At 32.5% G+C, this 21,101-nt stretch overlaps 3 protein-coding genes across 3 annotated transcripts; 1 reads left to right on the top strand and 2 right to left on the bottom strand.

The window, feature by feature from the left end:
- Positions 1-1,118: 1,118 nt before the first annotated feature.
- Positions 1,119-2,221, bottom strand: LOC145630078 (uncharacterized). Its single transcript, XM_081682320.1, has one exon. The coding sequence runs from the start codon at positions 2,030-2,032 to the stop codon at positions 1,298-1,300; it is 735 nt and encodes a 244-aa protein (XP_081538446.1). The 5' UTR covers positions 2,033-2,221; the 3' UTR covers positions 1,119-1,297.
- Positions 2,222-3,922: 1,701 nt separating this feature from the next.
- On the bottom strand, positions 3,923-5,170 carry LOC145631532 (uncharacterized). The gene has a single exon (XM_081683637.1). The coding sequence runs from the start codon at positions 5,071-5,073 to the stop codon at positions 4,132-4,134; it is 942 nt and encodes a 313-aa protein (XP_081539763.1). The 5' UTR covers positions 5,074-5,170; the 3' UTR covers positions 3,923-4,131.
- Positions 5,171-9,113: 3,943 nt separating this feature from the next.
- On the top strand, positions 9,114-15,586 carry LOC145630077 (UPF0496 protein At3g49070-like). The gene is made up of 3 exons (XM_081682319.1): positions 9,114-9,238; positions 9,335-9,413; positions 14,039-15,586. The coding sequence occupies exons 2-3, from the start codon at positions 9,359-9,361 to the stop codon at positions 15,100-15,102; spliced, it is 1,119 nt and encodes a 372-aa protein (XP_081538445.1). The 5' UTR covers positions 9,114-9,238; positions 9,335-9,358; the 3' UTR covers positions 15,103-15,586.
- Positions 15,587-21,101: the final 5,515 nt, after the last annotated feature.

Genomic DNA, 21,101 nt, shown 5'->3' with positions numbered 1-21,101 from the left:
ATTAGGATGAATTATTGAATTTCCAACCTTTTGAGATTTGGACTTCTGAGCACTATAGAAGATTTGTTTAGATGTGTAAGGTTAATGACATTAAAAAAAAAAAAAAGGGTAATGTTATATGGGGCTACGGAGTATATATAAGCATTAAATATGCTCTTGGAAATTGTATAAAATTATGAATTTATGACAAAAACACGCATAAATCAGTGTTATTAGTGTTTATATTTTGATGATTTCTTAATTTTTTTACGATTTTTAATTGTAAATTTAATGCTTATATGTAACCCTAAGGGCTATGTATAACATTTTCCTAAAAAAATCTCAAAAAAAAAATGTTAAAAAAAATAAAAATTACTAAGCCAAATAAGTTGAAGATAACAAAGCCAAATTTAATGCAATAAGGAGTATACTTTGATTTCGTTATCAATTCCTCTTTTTCTAATGATTCTTTTATTAGGGAGTATTGAAAAAAGTGTGATTAAAGGTCATAATTTATTTTGTAACAAAAATTGTGGCAACTCTCTTAAGATACCCACCTTTAAGGGTCTGTTGTTTTCGGCTTAATTTCAGTTCAGTTTCTAATTTTCCAGTTCAGTTCAGCTCTAATCAGCTCAGTTCAATAAATCAGAATAGGCCCTAAATGACCAACTACATCATATATCATTCCAAATAAATGTTATGAAGTATATGATTACGAGATGCAATCCCTACAATCTTGAGATTTTACAATATCGGGTCCTAAAACCTCCAAATTTACTCCAAAAGTGTGGATTATAGCCTTTCTTTTTGGATAATTTTGGACTTAAATGTTGAAACAAAAAAGGTCGCATGGGGGTGTATCAGCTTAAATACAATGATGTTTGGGCTTGTTACTGCTTTTTGGTGAACAATGGTTCCAAATAATGTTACGTTATTAACAACTAATATTTGAAAAATCAAACATAGTTTATGGCTTCATGTAACATAAAATCCAAGAAGTTATAAATCCAAGTCATCTCCTACTCACTTTGATGAATAAGCAAAAATAAAGTAGTATTATTATAATTTTAAGAAACCTTCAAGTTAACATGAAACATGCTGTAACATTATGCCACTTTTGCGTTCATGAAACATTCATGGAGCTTAAAAGTCAACTTTATATAAACTTTGTAACATCACAATACACATTTTAGTAAGTGCATTATTTCAACATCTCAGATTAATTAAGCAGTAAAAGTTAACAACCAAGCTAATGCAATTGTCACAATTGATTTAGCATTATGCACATACACCAATTCAATTCAATTAATTAATCACTTTATTCATCATCTTCATCACCAAGATCATCCTCAACTTGTTCAGCAGCTTCATCTGCAATATGATCCTCTAGTTGATCAAACCCTTCAGCTAACGCTATACCACCCACCACCCCTGCTACTGCACCTATTGCCAACCCCGTCCCCATCCCTCCAAACCCGCTCTTCTTTTTCTCCTCCGGTTGCTCGTACCCGTACCCGGCTGGCTGCCCATACCCGTACGTGGGCTGCTCATACCCCGGGTTACCATATGGTGCCGGCTGCCCATATGGGTACGGTGGGGCATTATATTCTACGTGTTGGGGTGTAGGGTACGGATCTGGACCACGGTATCTATGATCACGTACCATGATCTCGAGCTCAAGCTTCCCCTGAGGCCTCCCAGAGGAACGCTTGAGCTTGATACTACGTGTTACACTAGCTCCAATACCAACGTTGTCCACAATGTCACGAAGATCGACCTTTGCTGAGCCGATGAGGGGCTTGGTGTCCTCATCGGGAGACGAGTAATGGACCACGTCTAAAAAAAGGGTGGCATCCTCAATGGGACGGACGAGGGGGACAATTAGTGATTGGTTCCACTCTGGACTCGTGTCCCCCTCATCATCAACCCGGCTTGTAACTTTATGACCTGGGTCAACCCATACCACAACGTACGGCCTTATGGGGCCATAACGCCAATTGATATTCTTGAGATCCTTAGCGGATGATAACGTTATCTCTAATTCGTATGCCATTATATAGTATGGTACCTTCTATAACTTTTGTATGAAGATTTCTTGTAGATGGGTAGTAATGTGGACTACAAATTGATATCCCATGTATATATGGCTATTTATACTAAAGTTTGTGGACTCAATTACTAATTTATTTATTAATTCCTCAAAAAAAAAAAAAATTTATTTCTTTTTTTTTAAATCAATGTTCTCTTGGAGATTTTTAGGTAGTGAGTGCACACTAAAGTACATATATATGTGCGAAGCATATTCGTTTATTTATATATAAATATAGTGTATTTTAAATTTGGCATTAATTTTTTGTTTTTTTAAAAATGTATTAGGGGACCAAATTGTTCCTCAGAAATATAGAATAGCTTAGCCGTGTTATTTCCGCGGGTGGCAGAATAACTTGAACACCAATCCTTTGGTTTGATGTTCCATGCCTTCTTTGACAATTTATTATAGAAAAATGGTCTTTATTCTTTAACAAAGAATAAGAAAACGACTACTCATCATCAAATTGCCAATGAGCTGATCCATTTGTGATTTATTTTTCTTTTTTAAGAATCCGAAATTATAATTCAAGCAATCATCTAATTGAAAGGTGTGACAAGTGATGTCAACATGCACTTATGCGATATTAATTTTTCCTATTGATAATTAGATATATATGAGAATTCATTGTCACATGGATAATGGGTACCGGTCCTAGAATAATGGGTACATATTACTAATTTACTATCATTTTGCAGTTGATTTGTAAGAAAATAAAATGAGTAAAAGAAAAATCGAAAAAGAAAATAAAATGAGAAGAAAATAAAATGAGTAAAAGAAAAATCCAAATTGTTTTTTATTTACTGAAAACAATTGAGTGCGTGGAACTCAACTCACTGGAGCTTGATTGAATTGAACTGAATAGATTTATGAGAGAATGAAATTAGGAACTGAATTGATTGGAGTTGAATTAAACTGATTGGAGTTGAACTAAACCGATTAGCTAGAGCTCAACTGATCAAAATTAAAATTAAGCCGAAATGAACAGACTTAAGTTATTTTCCTTGTATATACTCCGTATTTTTTTTATTTATTTTTGTATGTGAGTTGTTTTAGGGCCTGTTCACATTTTCTTAATTTCAGTTGAGTTCAGTTCAGCTCTTAATTTCCCTCTCATAAAATATTCATTTCAGCTCATTTCAGTTCAGCTTCGATCAGTTCAGTTCATCTTCAATCAGTTCAGTTCAGTTCAATTAAGCTCAGTTCAGTAAATGTAAACAGGCCCTTAATTCAACCTTTATGTTGACTAAGATTGATTTTTTATTTTTATTTTTTAAATTTTTTTTAAAATTTTTTTTTCAGTCGTATGTTGCACTAACATTTATAATTTTACATAACACGAATTTAGGCCTTATTCACTTCACCTTATTTTTGCTAAATTGAAAATATTTTTTTGTTGAATATTTTTTTTAAAAGTGAAATGAACATGGAATTAGAATGCATGTTTCCATAGATATTTGGATATTATCCTTTACACTCTTCTAACTATTTTATGTACACTTGAATTCATATGGGATTCCGATCCCCAATTAACATTGTGGTTCCCATGATCATTTAATTTCGAAACTTATGAAACGTATGAAACAATTGTATGTGTAGCCTTTACCGAAATTCAATTCAGGGGTGACAAAATCCTTTTTTGTGCAAACAATCCCAATTTATTATTTGTTCAATAATCCATTAATCCCCAAATTAATTATGTTTAAATTTAGACTCTATCTCAGTTAGCAAGTTTGACTTGATCAAAATTTTCCAATTGTTTCAAACTTGTACAAGTTACTAGAAACATCAAAAGCATATACTACATTGTTCGACAATCGATCTATACAATAACATTAAAATTTAGGTGGGGCATTAAACAACAAGGATCATTAATTTATTGGACCATTTTTAAAGCAGTAACCTTTATTCCACTTTGATAACATCCATTTCCCAAATGCATAACATTTACATGATCATAATTCATAAATGTAAAATTAAAATTAAAATCAAAATCAAAGGATTAAAGCTATGATCAGATGTATTTGATTATACATTAGGAAATCAAGACAAAATGAAATAATCTACCAATCATCCCCACCATAATCAGCATCATCATAACCAGCATCATCAGCAGCAAGATCATCTTCAACTCTTTCAGCAGCTTCATCAGCAATATGATCTTCTAATTTGTCAAAACCTTCTGCTAATGCCAGTCCACCCAATGCTCCTGCTACAGCACCCACAGCCAATCCTGTCCCCATCCCTCCAAACTTACTCTTCTTCTTTTCTTCCACTGGGACCCCCTGCCCGTAACCACCGTACCCGCCTCCTGGCTGCCCGTAGCTCGGTTGCCCATATGCGGGCTGACCGTAACTCGGGGGCTGCGCATATTCGGGTTGCCCAACCCCGTATGTAGAACCTGCATACGAGGGTTGGGCATATGGGGGCTGCCCGTATGGGTAGCCCCCAGGTGGGGGACCCGCATTTGGATACCCAGAAGGTGGGGCCGCATGCGGGTACCCTGATGGTGGGGCCGCATAAGGAGCGCCGCTGCCATATGATGTTTCTCTAGAAACACCATATGGCGGCGCGCTGTAAGGGTCGGGGGCGTGGTACCTTGGTTGACGTACCACAATCTCGACCTCGAGTTTCCCATGTGGCCTACCAGAAGGACGCTTGAGCTTTAAGCTAAGGGTGATGCGCCCGCCTATACCAACATCATCGACCACCTCCTGAAGAGGGAGCTTGGCCGAGCCGATGAGCGGCTTGGTGTCCTCGGCCGCATAAGCGTGGACGATGTCGATGTGAAGGGTGGCATCCTCGATGGGACGATCGAGGGGAACCACAAGTGTTTGGTTCCATTGTGGGGAAGTGTCCCCCTCCTCATCGACCCGGCTCGAAATTTTTCGATCCGGGTCGACCCAAATAACGGCATACGGCTTAATGGGGCCGTGACGCCAATTGACGTTCTTGAGGTCCTTGGCAGATGACAAGGTCACCTCTACCTCAAATCTTGACGCCATTTAGATAGATGATCAAGAGGAGACAATTTTGAGAAAATTCTAATGAGAAAGAGCCTTGTTTTATAGAAAAAGACTATCTAATGAATAGAATATTGTAGGCTGTCAACATGTATTTATAGTCCAATTCCTTTTTTTTTCATAAAACACCCTCATTTTGTGTGACATTTACGCGGAAACATCAATAGTGTGGAATGTGTATGCAATTTTTTATTTTTTATTTTATTTTTGAGAAAAACAAAAAATGACAAAATCTCATCCCATAAGGTTTCTTCCCTTATTAGAGTCTGATTGGTAGTAAAAGAGGTGTATACCTGATTTTTTGAAATCTTAATTACTTTGTATAATTTTTATTTTTTATTTTATTTCTTATCTTATAGATTACTTTGTATGATTTTGAAGTATCAAGATAACATTATTGTATCTTATCCAATTATATATATTGTGATTTGTAAATATATCTTGGCTTAATGGAAAAAAAGCAAAATAATATGATCAAATATCATAGAAAATCTCAAATCATGATATTATTAGAGATTTTTTAGGGTATAGTAATTGAAATCAGTAGAGATTTAACATGGTGATCCTTCATTTTAGGCCACTAACATCTAGTATTATTCATGCTATCATAAAAAGATTTGGACTAGTTGATATCCTAGGTAGGCTGTTTTCTCTTTTGGAATCTTGGATTGTGTGAGAAGGTTCTTAAAAAAAAATAAAATAAAAAATAAAGTCTGCTCGATTCAATTAGAAACTAGTGGCTTGCTAAAGTTGACGAGTATGACGATTGACACTTGACCAAGTTCCTTAGTGTTGAATAGTACTCTCCAACCTCCCAATTGTTTATTAACATATTGTTTGCCTTCATTAAAAAATAAATTAAAAATTTATAGCTTTACTTATGCAATGATATTAATTAAATTTCACTAAATTATTGAAAGGTTATTTTTATTTGTGTAATTGTATGTTTTAAAAATTATAATTATGGTAATCAAGCATTCATAAGTTTGTACGATATTGAAGTTCTATTGTTTAACAATCAATAGCTCTTTCATACGCCAATTATGACAGAACTATATTAACTATATAAGTATTAGAAAGCCAATCTATATTCATTTGTCTCAATAATTACATACGATGCTACTTTAGTACTTTGTATATGTCATCGTTACGGATATATATTTATTAATAAAACGGAAAAGTTGACAAAAATATACGAAGTAATATTTTCATCAATCCAATCAATATATACGAAATGTTTATATAGAGTTTTAATTTAAAAGGTTGAACACTTAAACATATAATTACGCTTAAAATTTTAGCGCAATTTGCAAAAGCAATTGATTAGCTAAGGTTGGTGAACTTTTACAAGCGAATTTACAAAGTTGATCACTTATCAGAATAGAACGAAGGAAGAAAGGCATAATTCAACGTGACAGACCATAACGAGAATAATTGCAACTAACGTAAAGTGTCCAAATTGGATTTGGACTGAAGGTAATTATTCTGGGCTTGCACAGCTTAGTCTGGGTTCTAGGCCTAGCCCACCAGAAATTTAGACCAGATCTTTTACAGGCCCAATGCATGTGAACGAGGAAGTGAAACAAACAAACATGGGATACTTCCTATGCTTTGGATGGAGGATTTGAACTTGGGCCATAAAGTTATGGAGTACCGAACGAGTGAATGAATAATAGTCCCGTAAAATACATTCTTCTTTAATTCACTTTTAGTTGCAACACTTTAACTTAAATTAGATGTTGTCGAAATAAGTTGGAAGTTTAGACTTTAAAGAAACAAACAGGTTGACGATTGAATCAAATCCAAGGAGGAGGGGGTACAGGGTAATTCTATGATTAATCTCAATCGAAAATGAGTAGCTTCTCTAAAGATTATAGCATACTAATGCTATTGCTACCACGAACTAATCTACGTCTCTTAGCTAAAGTGCTAAAACTAAGGAAAGATAAAGTGAAAGTAAAATGCGCATATTCTTAGGTACAAACTCTTGCACCTAGAAATAGGTATAACAACAGCACAATATGAACATTAGTTTTTCAGAATGTGAACATAGGCATAAAAAATATGAACATTAGTTTTTCAAAAAGTAAACATAGGCATAAAAATGTGTGATTTTCGATTTCTTATGTGGTGACTTTGTGATTAACTTTGATTGATTAGGTTATACTACCTCCGTCAACATTTAGTTGCAACTTTGGGGTATTATTTGAGAGATATAAAATATTCCAAAGTTGCAACTAAATGTTAACGGAGGTTGTATATGATTTTCTTAATTCTAATAAATTGAATTTTATCTGATTTTCTGCATTTTTTTTTTATCAGTGAACATAATCATGAAAAATATGAACATATGCATAGGTTCCCTTAAATGTGGACATTAACTTTTCAGAAAGTGAACATAGGCATAAAAAAATATGAACTTATGCATTTCAGAAAGTGAATATAAGCATTTAAAAGGTGAATATATAAGTAAAAAAATATGAACATAAATATTTAAGAAAGACAATATATGCATAAACAGATTTAATTAATATTTCATGAACAACACTATATATTTCCATTATGAATATTTGAAATTATATATGAGCATATAAAATATTATTATGAATATAATGCATTTAATTATGAACATAAAAATTTGAAGTAATAAAAAATAATATGATTATAAAACATATGCATTATAAGTATTAAATGTTCATTTTTTTTACGTGTTCATTTTTTATTATTAAATGTTCATTTTTTTTTTCATGTTCATATTTTTTTTACTGGATGTTCATATTTTTTTTACTGGATGTTCATTTTGTAGAGCTTAGTGTTGATTTTTTTGCGTTGTTACACCTATCTAAGGTGCACAAGGGTGTACCTTAGACTAATTGAGTAAAATGTACTCATTGGGCCCTAATTGACTTCGTAGGCCATCGTATATTTAAGTTATTTGGTCTCAATATTGAGCTTTATTAAATCCATAATATATCGTTGATTGAGCTTGTACCCTTAAAGTCAAACAAAATAAAATAAAAATGAATTTAAGAACAACTTATTTCATGAATATTAATTAATCATCGATATTTATGATAAGTTACGAGATTGTACAAAACCCAATTGTTTAAAGAAAATGACAATGTATAAACAATTTTTTTTTTCTATGGTAAGGAGAAAGACCCTGACCATACCTCAACTCTCACGGTTTTTTTGGTCCGGTATTTTCAGGTCAGACACTTTGAGAATGAGGGGGAAGGGTAAGGAATCCCCACCCTCAAAGTGTCCCTAGTGGGGATTGAACCCCCAGCCTCATAATTAAAAGGTGACAATCTTACCACTAGATCAAGCTTAACTTGGTATGTAAAAACACGGTTTACAGGACTAAAACGAACTCTAAACAAGTAAACAGTCATTGTAATCAATATATACACTTGTACCTTCACACAAGTACATAACGCCACAAAAGGCATAAAATTATATCGTTGCGTTTAGGCGGAACTATGTAATAATGCTAGGAAGATACATGCTACTTAAAAAATAACCTCCCAAATCACAGCAAAGTTAGAGTGACGAATGTTTCAAAAAAAAAAGTTAGAGTGACGAATTGATGATTCTGTTTTTAGACATAATTTATGTATGAATGAATGTATGATTTCCTATTTTCCTTAGATCCTCTTATCTTGTTCTTAGTCGGTTATTGCTAGTAATTGCTTCTTGATTAACTTTCACAACAAGTTCCAATTTACACCACTTTATTTTATCACAATATTATAGTCTATACAAGTCTACATCATCAACATGAGATAAAATGAGCACCACTAACATTTACACAAAATAATATTGTGGTTTTTTTTTTTTTTTTTTTTTTTTTTTTTTTTTTTTTTTTTTTATATATATATATTGCTTCTAAGTTTCAAGTACATGACGTGTGATTAATTATAGTTAGCTTATATTATAAGTTCAAAAACTTGAGGTTATTAACCAATGCTTAATTTTTCTCTTCAATTTCCCTTTAAAGCAATCTATACAATATTGCGTTATATAAACCTGCCTCTTCCATTTCTCTCACTTTTCTTAGTTCTGCCCTTTTATTTTCTACAAATTTTTCTTTTCTTCCAAACAACTTAATATATAATTATTCTCTCTTTAATTCCTTAATTTTAAGGTTTGTCTTTATTTTCCCAAATAACATTTTTTGTTTTAATGTTTCATTTATTCTTATACAATTATAGTACTAAATCGTTATCGTTTATCATTGCAGTGATATTTTAAGAGTCTATTATAAATGGGTAAGATGAGGAGAATAATTTTGCGAACAAAAAAGGCCTTTTCTTGCAACGGTAAATTTTCTTACCCTTCGTTATTTATTTATTATTATCAATTTTTTAAACCACTTTTACCATATGTCTTTATGGTTTTGCTTAAATAGTTTGAAGTAATTGTAATATAAAATGTTTTTGTACGATGAAATTACTCCCTCGGTTCCTTTTTGTTTGCACTATAAGGCTGCTTTTTGGATCAAATGGTGCAAATAATAAGGGATGAAGAGAGTAGTTAATAGGAGTGACTATTTGTCTCGTTAAATAATACGAAGTATGTAGTAATTGATTTTAGATATTCCATTGCATGTTTTTATTCTGGGCCAGCCTCTTTATATCTGTCCATTTTTTAACTATGCTGGCCCAAATTTAACATAAAAATAGGCCCATCAATGAAAGACTAACAAGATCTCTGTATGTTCCTAAATTAGTCCACCATTTCTTAGGCCTATTGGTCTTGACCGGGTATGTTGCAACATACTTCGTATTAGCAATTTTGTGATATTGGTCAATAGCTAAATACGGTTATCTCGGCTCCTTCTAAATGAGTTACAAAGAGAATACAAATTATAATTCATATAATTAAGGGAATTTTAGACATATCTTATATTGACCTTCAATTTTAAACAACTAAGCCAAGATTTCATTGGTTAAGTATTAACTTTTTTGACATAAAATTACTGTATTATTTCACCTTATAATTGTTGTACTAGACTAGTTGGTAGTTTTTTTTTTTTTTTTTGTTTTTTTTTTGTTTTTTATGTTTTTTAGCTGTACTAGTTGGTAGCTAGTTATTACTTGACTACTTGTACTTTGTAGTTGTTAAGGCTTTAAGGGGTAGATGTTAGTAGTCAAAAAGATAGTGTTAAGTACTCCATATGATTAGATATGGTAATAATCTTTTGGAAAATTTGCAAATTGCAGTCATTTAAATTTCGTATTTTGCAAATTGCAATAATTTAAATTTTTTTTTGCAAATTACAGCTCAAAAGTTCGTATAAATTGTAAATTGCAGCCCAATTCAATTTTTTCATCGGTTTACATGTTGAAAAATCTTCAATTAAGGTTTCAGGGGTCATTTTAGCTCTTAGGGGCCCGAATTGAGCTCGGAATTAGCAAAAAAATAACGTAAGTGTCTCATATTTACATTTCCCACAAATCGATACATTTTTGTTACGCAAAACGAGATACTTACGTTATTTTTTTGCTAATTCTGAGCTCAATTCGGCCCCTAAGAACTAAAATGACCCCTAAAACCTTAACCGAAGATTTTTCAACATGTAAACCGATGAAAAAATTGAATCGTGCTGCAATTTACAATTTATACGAACTTTTGGGCTGCAATTTGCAAAAAAAAATTTAAATGGCTGCAATTTGCAAAATACGAACTTTAAATGGCTGCAATTTGCAAATTTTCCTAATCTTTTTAAAAAATACTCTGTAGTCAGTGTGATTAAATATGGTGATAAATTATATGTATAAATCTGTACATCTATAAATACTTTTAATTTCATTTTAAAATTAAGCAATATTTGAAAATTTTTATATACATCCGGGTACAAGGTGCACCTAAGGATATTTTGTGCTTAATTAACTTTTTTTTTTTCTTATTTTAATAAAAACAAAAAAAAATTATCAAATTAAACAAGTAAAAAAAAAAAACACCTTAGGTGCACCTAATTTTATGTGCAATTGGATGTATATAAAAGATTATTTGCTACATTAACTTCAAAAGGTTCCGGTAAAAAAAAAAAAAAAAAAACCTTCAAAAGGTAGTATTTTGAAACCTATCTCAAGTCTTTAACTACTACAGGAGTTAACTAATCGGCATCATAAAACACAATTTCTACCAAACATAACTTTTTTACTTCTAGTAAAGGTTTTTACTTTTTACTTATTTAAAAGCTTTTTGAAAACTTGTTGTTGGTCATGTCCAAAATAATGTCTTAAAAACCATTATTAAATTACTTTATTTATAATGTGTACCTGAAAAAAAAAAAATTAACTAAAATGGTCGACATTCTGATGAAAGTGTACAATTTTAACGTAAAAGTTAATTCCATCTAAGTTGAGTCGTCACACAACATAAAAATATTTTAATGTAAATTACTCTAAAAAGAAATTATAAAAAAACTAAGGTTACAAAAGTAGTATTTTGTCTGACTTAGCTTGAAGAAGCCAATATAGAGATAATTTTGGAAGGATAATAAATATTTGATGGTTTTGGAAGATTTTATGTCTACCTAATAAAAGGCCCGAGTTAAATCAGCCACCAACAAACTATCTACAATCATGGTGTTTGATGAGAAATTATAATTCATCTGCATTATAAATGTTAGAAAAGAGTCCACATCAATGGATTAATAATAATTGGATTTTTAAATCTAAAAAAATAAGTCAATGAAAGATATATAGTACATATAAAATAAAATTGTACTTTTTTAATCTAATTAGATGCAAGTATGTAACCCTTTTTTGTGGCAAACCTCAATTGTAAGAACTAATCATATTAAGGAGTATAAAAATCTACTATCAAAAATCCTACACATTTTTTTTAACAATATCATGGTACGTAAAATTTTAAATTTACTAAGGCTTAGTTGAATTGAAGTGAACTAAACTGAACTGGATTGTTTATGAAAGAAGAAAATTAGGAACTAAATTGAAATTAAGCTGAAGAGAATAGGTACTAATTATTGTATTTTAAAAATTACAATACGTACATTTCTATCTAATATAGGACTATAGGTCATCTCAAAATATTCATTACATGTGTGAATAGTGTTAAAAAAAAAAAAAAAAAAAAAAAAAGTCGCACCTAGATAAAAACGGTTGAAGTAAATGTATACCGTAGTGTGTGAAATATGCATGCATTAATGAGCAGGCAAATATAGTTAAACCCTGCTCTCATTTTGATCACTTACAACATGTATGTAGTCCCTTCTTGGTCCCAGAATGAGGAATTATCATCTCTCTAATGTACCCCAAGTCCCCAACTCAATCTTTAGGTAGTTGTTACCTTAATTATAAGGTGGATATGTATAGTAATGAAATAATACGATCAATTGTTTTCAAAAAAAAGTTGTACGATCAATCACTAAATCGAAGTTCGTTTGTGAAATTAACCTAATAAACCATTCGGCGTTAAATGAAAATTTGTTTGGACTAGGTTATTTAGAGGAACTCAAGAAAGGAGAATGAAGATATATAGATAAACCTAGCTATTTAATTTATACGTCTCTAGAAAATTTAATTATAGAGAACTTGGTTTTAATTAAAAGTTTTAATTTATAAGATAAATAACTAACTTGTCAATAAAACAATTATGAGTCACGCCTCATAAACTAAAACAATATAATTAAGTCACCCTTCAAATGTGTAACACATTGTCACCAAACCAAACGCTATCATTAATTAAATAATTGAGATCAAGAGATCCACGAATATTAACAATTTATATAAACATAATTTAACAACCAACAATCTAGCAATAATGTCTGGCTTTATATGAAACAAGAAGTTATAGTCAACAAAACAAACTTTAAAAACGAAAAATGTCCAAAAATACTAAATATGTTTTAGACAATGACAACATACTTCTAACTTCCTTGCATTCTACTATCAAATTTCTTATAAAGAATTTGTCGAAAATAGGTTAGACCTTAAGACTTCATTGTAAGTAAGTTCATTCAAACTATGGCGGTGCTACTAGGTGCTTTTGATGTCATATCATTAAGTTTGAATTTGTGTAATTTCAATGCTTTTAAGACCCTATTTAAAAAGGCTTTTATTAGGCCAATTAGGGAAAATTGTTTTTGTCAAATCATTAAATTTGATTTTGTTTTGTTTCAATGTTTTTAATTTAAGACCCTATTTAAAAAAAAAAGCTTTTATTAGGGTAAGTTGTTATAAAACGGATTCATGTAGTGATAAAAAATATAAATAATTATTCCGTACTTACAACCACATAGGAATAGGACCAAGAACACTTTAAAAAAAAAAAAATCAAGTCCGAACTTTACCCAATCACAAGGATCGATCAATTAGGAGTTTCTACTAACTCGATCATTCATTAAAATTTTAATTTAAAACATTGAATCAACTTATTGTTCTTATTTAACTACTTGTTGTACTTTTTATTTTAGTCAAAGATAGTTTCTACTTTAGACGACTGAGAATAAATTGCATGGATGTGTTACTATATATATAAAGATTGCGCAACACACTGTAAAATGTAAATTCATTATTCATACTAGTAGTAGAATAATAATCATAGCAAGTCCAGTGGTTGAAGCAACAGCTAGATAAGATAGATTAGGTAGTTGGTTGGTTGTTTAAAAATTATTCACATTCATGTTATTAGTGTTGCTGGATTTTATTTTTTTGTGGCTTAATGTTTATATTCACGTCTCTTTCATACTATTATGTCATTGTCACACTTTACTCTTGGTATTAATCTAACATCAAGTATTCAACTAACTAATTTGTGATACCCATAATTTGTCACAACAACATGAAGAAGATCACATTCACATATTTCCTGATATTGAATTTCAGTAATTATGTACGAATGTAAATTAGTTTTTCATTAAGTAAATTATTTATTGGCTAACCAACTTTTATTTCAAACATTTCATATAATGCAGTTTCAACATCGAATGAAGTTCATGTCCCTTTTAACGTGGATGTTAGAGAGGAATATGCAAATGCCTTTAGAACCGAATCATATAATGAGTTTTGGGCTCGTGTTTTGGCACTAACACATAAAGAGTCTCTCTCAAAAAAATCTTTGGGATCAACCTCGACAACACGATTGCTTTCTTATAGGATTTTTGTTGATCATCTCTTAGACCCTGATCAATCTACCGTGACAAAATTGTTATCCTTAACCAAAAACCGGCCCAAAATCATGTCTCTTCTTACTAACTATTTTGAGCATACTGCTAACGCATCTTTTTTATGTGGTCAATTACTAAAAGACACAGACAGGTTACGTATTAAGTATCGTTCCCTTAAGAAAACCCTAGAATCATTTGATTTTCCTCAATTTTCATCATCATCCTCTAACCATTTACCTATAATTTTACCACGGCTAACCGAAATCACTAAATCTATTAACCCATTTGTAAATTCTTCTTCTTCATTAGCTCGATTTCAAGCCGTGAAGTCTAACTGTTCCGAGCTACTCAAACGGCTCGAGTCCCAACGTGATAGGGTTAAAGCCAAGCTACATGTACTAAATAGCTTTAAAGTAAGCTCGGCTGTTTTTCTTGTAGCCCTAACAACTTCAATTACAATAATTGTCATAACTCATTTTGTAGCCATGTCTATGGCTGTTCCGGGCCTTATAATTGCGTTTAGAGGCTCAACTTCAACAAAACAACTAGCCAAGACGTCGGCTCAGCTTGATGCAGCTGCCAAAGGAACCTACATTTTGAATAGGGATTTGGATACAATTAGTCGGCTTGTGGCTCGGCTTGATGATGAGCTAGAGCATATTCGAGCCATGGTCGAGTTTTGGATGGATCGAGTTGATGATCACTTACACGCTCAAGCCGGTGAAGAAGTGGCTCGCCAACTTAAGAGAAATGACGCAAAGTTTATGGATCAATTAGATGAACTTGAAGAGCACCTATATCTTTGTTTTATGACCATTAATAGGGCTAGGAATTTAGTGGTAAAAGAAATATTAGACTTACATCCAAGATGACACAAAACAAATTAAATGTTTTGTTACATGTAATAATGTATATTTATATATATTCATTGTAATAGAAAGTATTTCTCTTTCATTTTCTGATAAAATCTCTTGTTATGTCTTCCCTTAATTGTGGTATGTAATCATTTGAAAGGATATATAGATGATAGCCTATTTAATTGTTAAGAATTGATTTTTTTTTTTTTTTTTGACACGTAAGAATTGATTTTGAATTGTCATAATTTTATTTTGATCGTATAATAACTCCGAAACCTCATAAATTTCTCAAAAAGCATGGATATTAGCCTTCAATTTTGGAATTTTTTCACCCGGAAATAAAAATTGCCGAAATGTTTAACATGGTCCTTAATACCCCCCAGGAGTCCAATTAGGTGGGTGGAACTATCCAATTTGCCTTTATACGACCAATTTACCGGTTTACAACTTATATAGATTTCATTAATTCAAGCCTACCACGAACATTTATGACAACAAATAATGATCAGATATGGTTCCAAATGACATTATATGACCCCGAGATATATATATTCCCTAAAATTTTGAGCCATTTCGACACCGGGCTCCAAAAGCTCCAAAAATTCTCAAAAAGTGTGGATATAGCTTTCAATTTTTAACTTTTTTCACCCGGAAATAAAAATTGCCGAAATGTTTACCAAGTTCTCTAATATCCCCCGGGAGCCCAATTGGGTAGATGGAACCATCCAATTTGCCTTTAAACGGCCAATTTACCGGTTTACAACTTGCGCCGATTTCATTAACTCAAGCCTACCACAAACATTTATAACAACATATAATGATCATATATGGTACCAAACGGCATTATATGACCTCGAGACATATCCCCTAAAATCTAAAGGCTTTTCGACACCGAGCCCCGAAACCTCCAAAATTTGTCAAAAAGCGTGAATATTATTAGCCTTCAATTTTCGATTTTTTTGAATTTTTTCGCCTGGAAATAAAAATTGCCAAAATTTTTCTCGTGGCCCCTAGATAATACCCTACGGGAGTCCAATTGGTTGGGTGTATCCATCCAAATTTGCCTTTAAACGACTAATTTATCGGTTTACAACTTGCGCCGAATTCATTAAATCAATTCTATCACGAACATTTATGACAACATATAATGATCATAAATGGTTTCAAACGGAATTATATGACCCCGAGATGTATCTCCTAAAATTTTAAGGCTTTTCGACATCGGGCCTCGAAATCACCAAAATTTCTTTAAAAACATGGAACTTAGCCTTCAATTTTATTTGGAATTTTTTGACTTTTTCGCTCAAAAATAAAAATTGCCGAAATGTTTACCATGGTCCCTATTATCCTCCAGGATTCCAATTGGGAGGATAGAACCATCTAATTTGCCTTTAAACAACCAATTTACCGGTTTACAACTTGCACTGATTTTATTAATTCAAGCCTACTGCTTACCACTAACATCTATGACAACATATCATGATCATATATGGTTCCAAATGGCATTATATGACCCCCACATGTATTACGTAAATTCTCAAAACTTTGCGACATCAGGCTCTAAAACCTCCAAAGTATCTAAAAAAAAGTGGACATCAGCCTTTAATTTTGGAAAATTTTGACTTTTTTTCGCCAGAAAATAAAAATTGCCGAAATATTTAACATGGTCCCTTATACCCTCCGATAGTCCAATTGGGTGGATGGGACCATCCAATTTGCCTTTAAACGGCCAATTTACTGGTTTACAACTTGCACCGATTTCATTAACTCAAGCCTACCACGAACATTTATGACAACAAATAGTGATCATATATGGTCCCAAACGACATTATATGACCCCGAGATGTATTTCCTAAAATCTCAAGGCTTTTCGATACCGGACCCTTAAACCTCCAAAATTTTTCAAAAAGCGTGGATATTAGCCTTTCATTTTGGAATTTTTAGACTTTTTTTCGCTCAGAAATAATAATTGTCGAAATATTACCATGATCCCTAGTACCCTTCGAAAATCCAATTCGGTGGGTGGAACCATTCAATTTGCCTTTAAACGGCCTATTTACCGCTTTATAACTTGCATCGATTTCTTTAATTCAAGCCTACAACGAACATTTATGACAAAAAATAATGATCATTTATAGTTCCAAACGACATTAAATGACCATGAAATGTATCCCCTAGATTTTTAAGACTTTTTGACACCGGGCCCCGAATCCTCCAAAATTTCTCAAAAAGCGTGGATATTAGCCTTCAATTTTGAAATTTTTTACTTTTTTTTCGTCCGCAAATAAAATTGCCGAAATGTTTACCATGGTCCCTAATACCGTCCGGGAGTCCCATTGGGTTGGTGGAACCATTCACTTTGCCTTTAATCGACCAATTTAACGGTTTACAACTTGCACCAATTTCATTAACTCAAGCCTACCACGAACATTTATGACAACAAATTAATGATCATTTATGGTCCAAACAGCATTATATGACCCCGAGATGTATCCTTTAAAATTTCAAGACTTTTCGATACCGGGTCCCGAAACCTCCAAAATTTCTCAAAAAACGTGGATATTAGTCTTCAATTTAGGAATTTTTTGACTTTTTTTCGCCCGGAAATAAAAATTGCCGAAATGTTTACCATGGTCTCTAATATTCTCCGAGAGTCCAATTGGGTTGGTGGAACCATCCAATTTGGCTTTAAACGGTCAATTTAATTACTGGTTTACAACTTGCACGGATTTCATTAACTCAAGCCTACTACGAACATTTATGACAACATATAATAATCATATATGGTTCTTAATGGCATTATATGACCCCGAGATGTATTCTCTAAAATATTAATACTTTTCTACACCAGGCCCTAAAACCTCCAAAATTTCTCAAAAAACGTGGATATCAGCCTTTAATTTTGAATTTTTTTGAATATTTTTTGTCCCGAAATAATAATTGCCGAAATATTTATCATGGTCCCTAATATCTTTCGGGAGTCCAATTGGGTGGGTGAAACCATCCAATTTGCCTTTAAACGACCAATTTACCCGTTTACAACTTGCACCGATTTCATTAATTCAGGTCTACCACGAACATTTATGACAACAATATAATTATCATATATGGTTTCAAACGGCATTATATGACCCCGAGATGTATCCCATAGAATATCAAGACTTTTTGACACCGGGACTGAGACCTCCAAAATTTCTTAAAAAGCGTGGATATTAGCCTTTAATTCTGGTATTTTTTTGACTTTTTTTCACCTGAAAATAAAAATTGCCGAAATGTTTACCATGGTCCCTAATAACCTCCGGGAGTCCAATTGGATGTGTGGAACCATTCAATTTGCTTTTAAACGGCCAATTTACCGGTTTACAACTTGCACCGATTTACCGGTTTACAACGGCCAATTTAATTAACTTGCATCAAACCCGACTTGAACCAAAATTGACCCAAAACCCGTTTTAACCCGTCAAAACCCGAATTTAACCCGATTTGTTACTTACTGACCTGAATTCAACCCGACCCGTTCCTAACCCGACCCGAATTTAACACAACTTGTTATAAATCCGACCTGAAATCAACCCGACTTGTTATTGACCTGACCCAAATTCAACCTAACTTATTATTGACCCAACCCGAATTTTACCATACCTATTACTAACCCAAACCGATCTGTTACTAACCCGACTCGAAATTAACACGACTTGTTATTGACTCGACCTAAATTCAAACCAAGTTCTTCCTGATCCGATTTCAAATCACCTTAAATGCAATTTAGACCACCTTATTATTGTTGATCAAAGCATTTTGTCTAGGGAGACCAAGTCGGTCTAGGCTATCAAAAGAAAGAAGCCTCATCCTCAAATTTAAGAGTTAACTATAGTATATATTTGTTGTATGGTCAAAGAAGATAATTATCTTCCTAAATTATAGACTATAGTTCTCTAGTATATTGCCATATATATTATAGTCAAAGGAAATAATTAGCTTGATAAAAATCATAATTATCTATTTATAGTTAGTTGAACCCGAATATGACCTGACTTGGAAATGACCCAACCTGATTCTAACCTGCAAATTATTGACTTGAACATAACCGGACTTGAATCCGAGAATGACCCGACTTGGAAATGATCCAATCTAATTATAACACGCAAATTATTGACATGAACTGAACCCGACTTGAACCCGAGAATGACCCGACTTGAAAATGACCCGACCTGATTATAATCCGCAAATTATTGACTTGAACCGAACTCGACTCAAACCCGAGAATGACCCGACCTGATTCTAACCCGCAAATTGTTGACTTGAACCGAACCCGAGAATTACCCTAACCCATTTTAACTCGTGAAACCTCGAATTAAACCCGACCTATTGTTCACCCGACCTGTTATTAACCCGACCCAAACCCGATAAGAAGTATGACCCAATGTGACCCGACTCAAGCATGACCCAACCCAAACCCGACCCGCATAGGTTATGGAATTAATCTGAATTGACCCAACCCGAGTTGACCCGACCCACTCTTACCCGACCCGTTTACCCCAATTAGCAGCTCTAATAATAAGTAGCCTTATTATTTGGAATTGAAGATGACATTTCATACATACTACACACATTATTTTCATAAAAGTAGTAGTATAATTTTTAAGGTAATACTGAATGTCTGAATATTTTTTACTACTTATAAAACCTTCATAAAAATGAAAAACAGAGAAATTATGAGCTGATACAGCTAGTTTTATTAAATGCACAGCATAGGCGTACCCTTTATAAAACAAGTAATCAATCATAATCGACTTTAATACTCCATTCAAATTGGAGTACAACTGTTCAAGTGTAAGTCCATTTTAAGGTTTAAAGATGTTCAATGCTGACAAAATAATGCTCGTAAATTTTAGAGAGTAGAGACACTAAACTAGTAAAGTGTAAGAGTCTCTAATAACTAAAATAGACAAGCCCGTTGTAATCTATGAAGACAAACTAAAGCCTCATAGAGTCATAGTATAGCACCAAACTCCTAATAGTACTCGTATTAGCATTATCAAGGCACCAACTCATTCCTGTTCGTTGTGCATCTTTAAAGCATGATTCATCTATGTGCATCGCTACTATAGCCTGACCAATTCCGGTGGGGGTATTGCATCAATTGAGAGGCATGAAGAGACCTGAAGAAAGTACTCCGTGGTAAAATGTTTAGAATCGATCATATTGTATATTTTCAAATATTATAACTTTATAATTTTTACTCATGTCAATAATATCAATTGGTTTTTGGTTAAAATAGTGCATTGACTAATGTAAATGACAAAATGTTGCTAGTATTAATAAGAAATGAAGGAAATTTATCATAGTGCATGTAAATTAACTGAGTCACAAAATTTCATACAATTAGAAATTTTGCAAATTTATGTGCTACAACTACCGTACAAGCCTACAAGAAACAAGAGTAGTAATGTGAAAGACGTCAAAAGTACTAAAGCCACAAGGCCCACAACATAGGCCCCATTTATATAATGTATTAATGTGTACTCCACTACTACTCCACATAAATAGATAAGACTGAGAAAATTTTTAATAACCATAATCCCATAACATAGAATAAGCACATAATTTAACAAGATGTGAGCATGTGACTATTAAAAAAACAGTGACCCATATGAGGAGAAAATTAGAGAAATTATTTTGCAAAAATTTTAAAAAAAAAAATCATTACATTATTAAAAATTCAATTGTATTTGACTTGTACAATGCACAACTGCACATACAGTGCCAAAACTAATTTACGTGTAGGTAGTAATCACAATTAAACATGTTATATATAGTTCATGTGTATGTCAACTAGTTTGATATGAGTAGGTGTGGTGTCCAATAAAGAGTAGTTTCTTGGTTCACATTAGGGTTATATTGGAAAAGGTTAAAATGAGCAAGAGTCGAGGCAAGGTAAGAAATTACTTTAAATTATAATATTTGAACTTATGTTAGCTATAACAAAGCGTAAACTTCATGTAATTACGTCA

Source organism: Chenopodium album, chromosome 5 (genome assembly GCF_948465745.1).
Source record: "Chenopodium album chromosome 5, dcCheAlbu1.1, whole genome shotgun sequence".
NCBI classification, from domain to species: Eukaryota; Viridiplantae; Streptophyta; class Magnoliopsida; order Caryophyllales; family Amaranthaceae; genus Chenopodium; species Chenopodium album.
The sequence above is the reverse complement of the archived record's forward strand: the minus strand, read 5'-3'. Positions and strand labels throughout refer to the sequence as shown.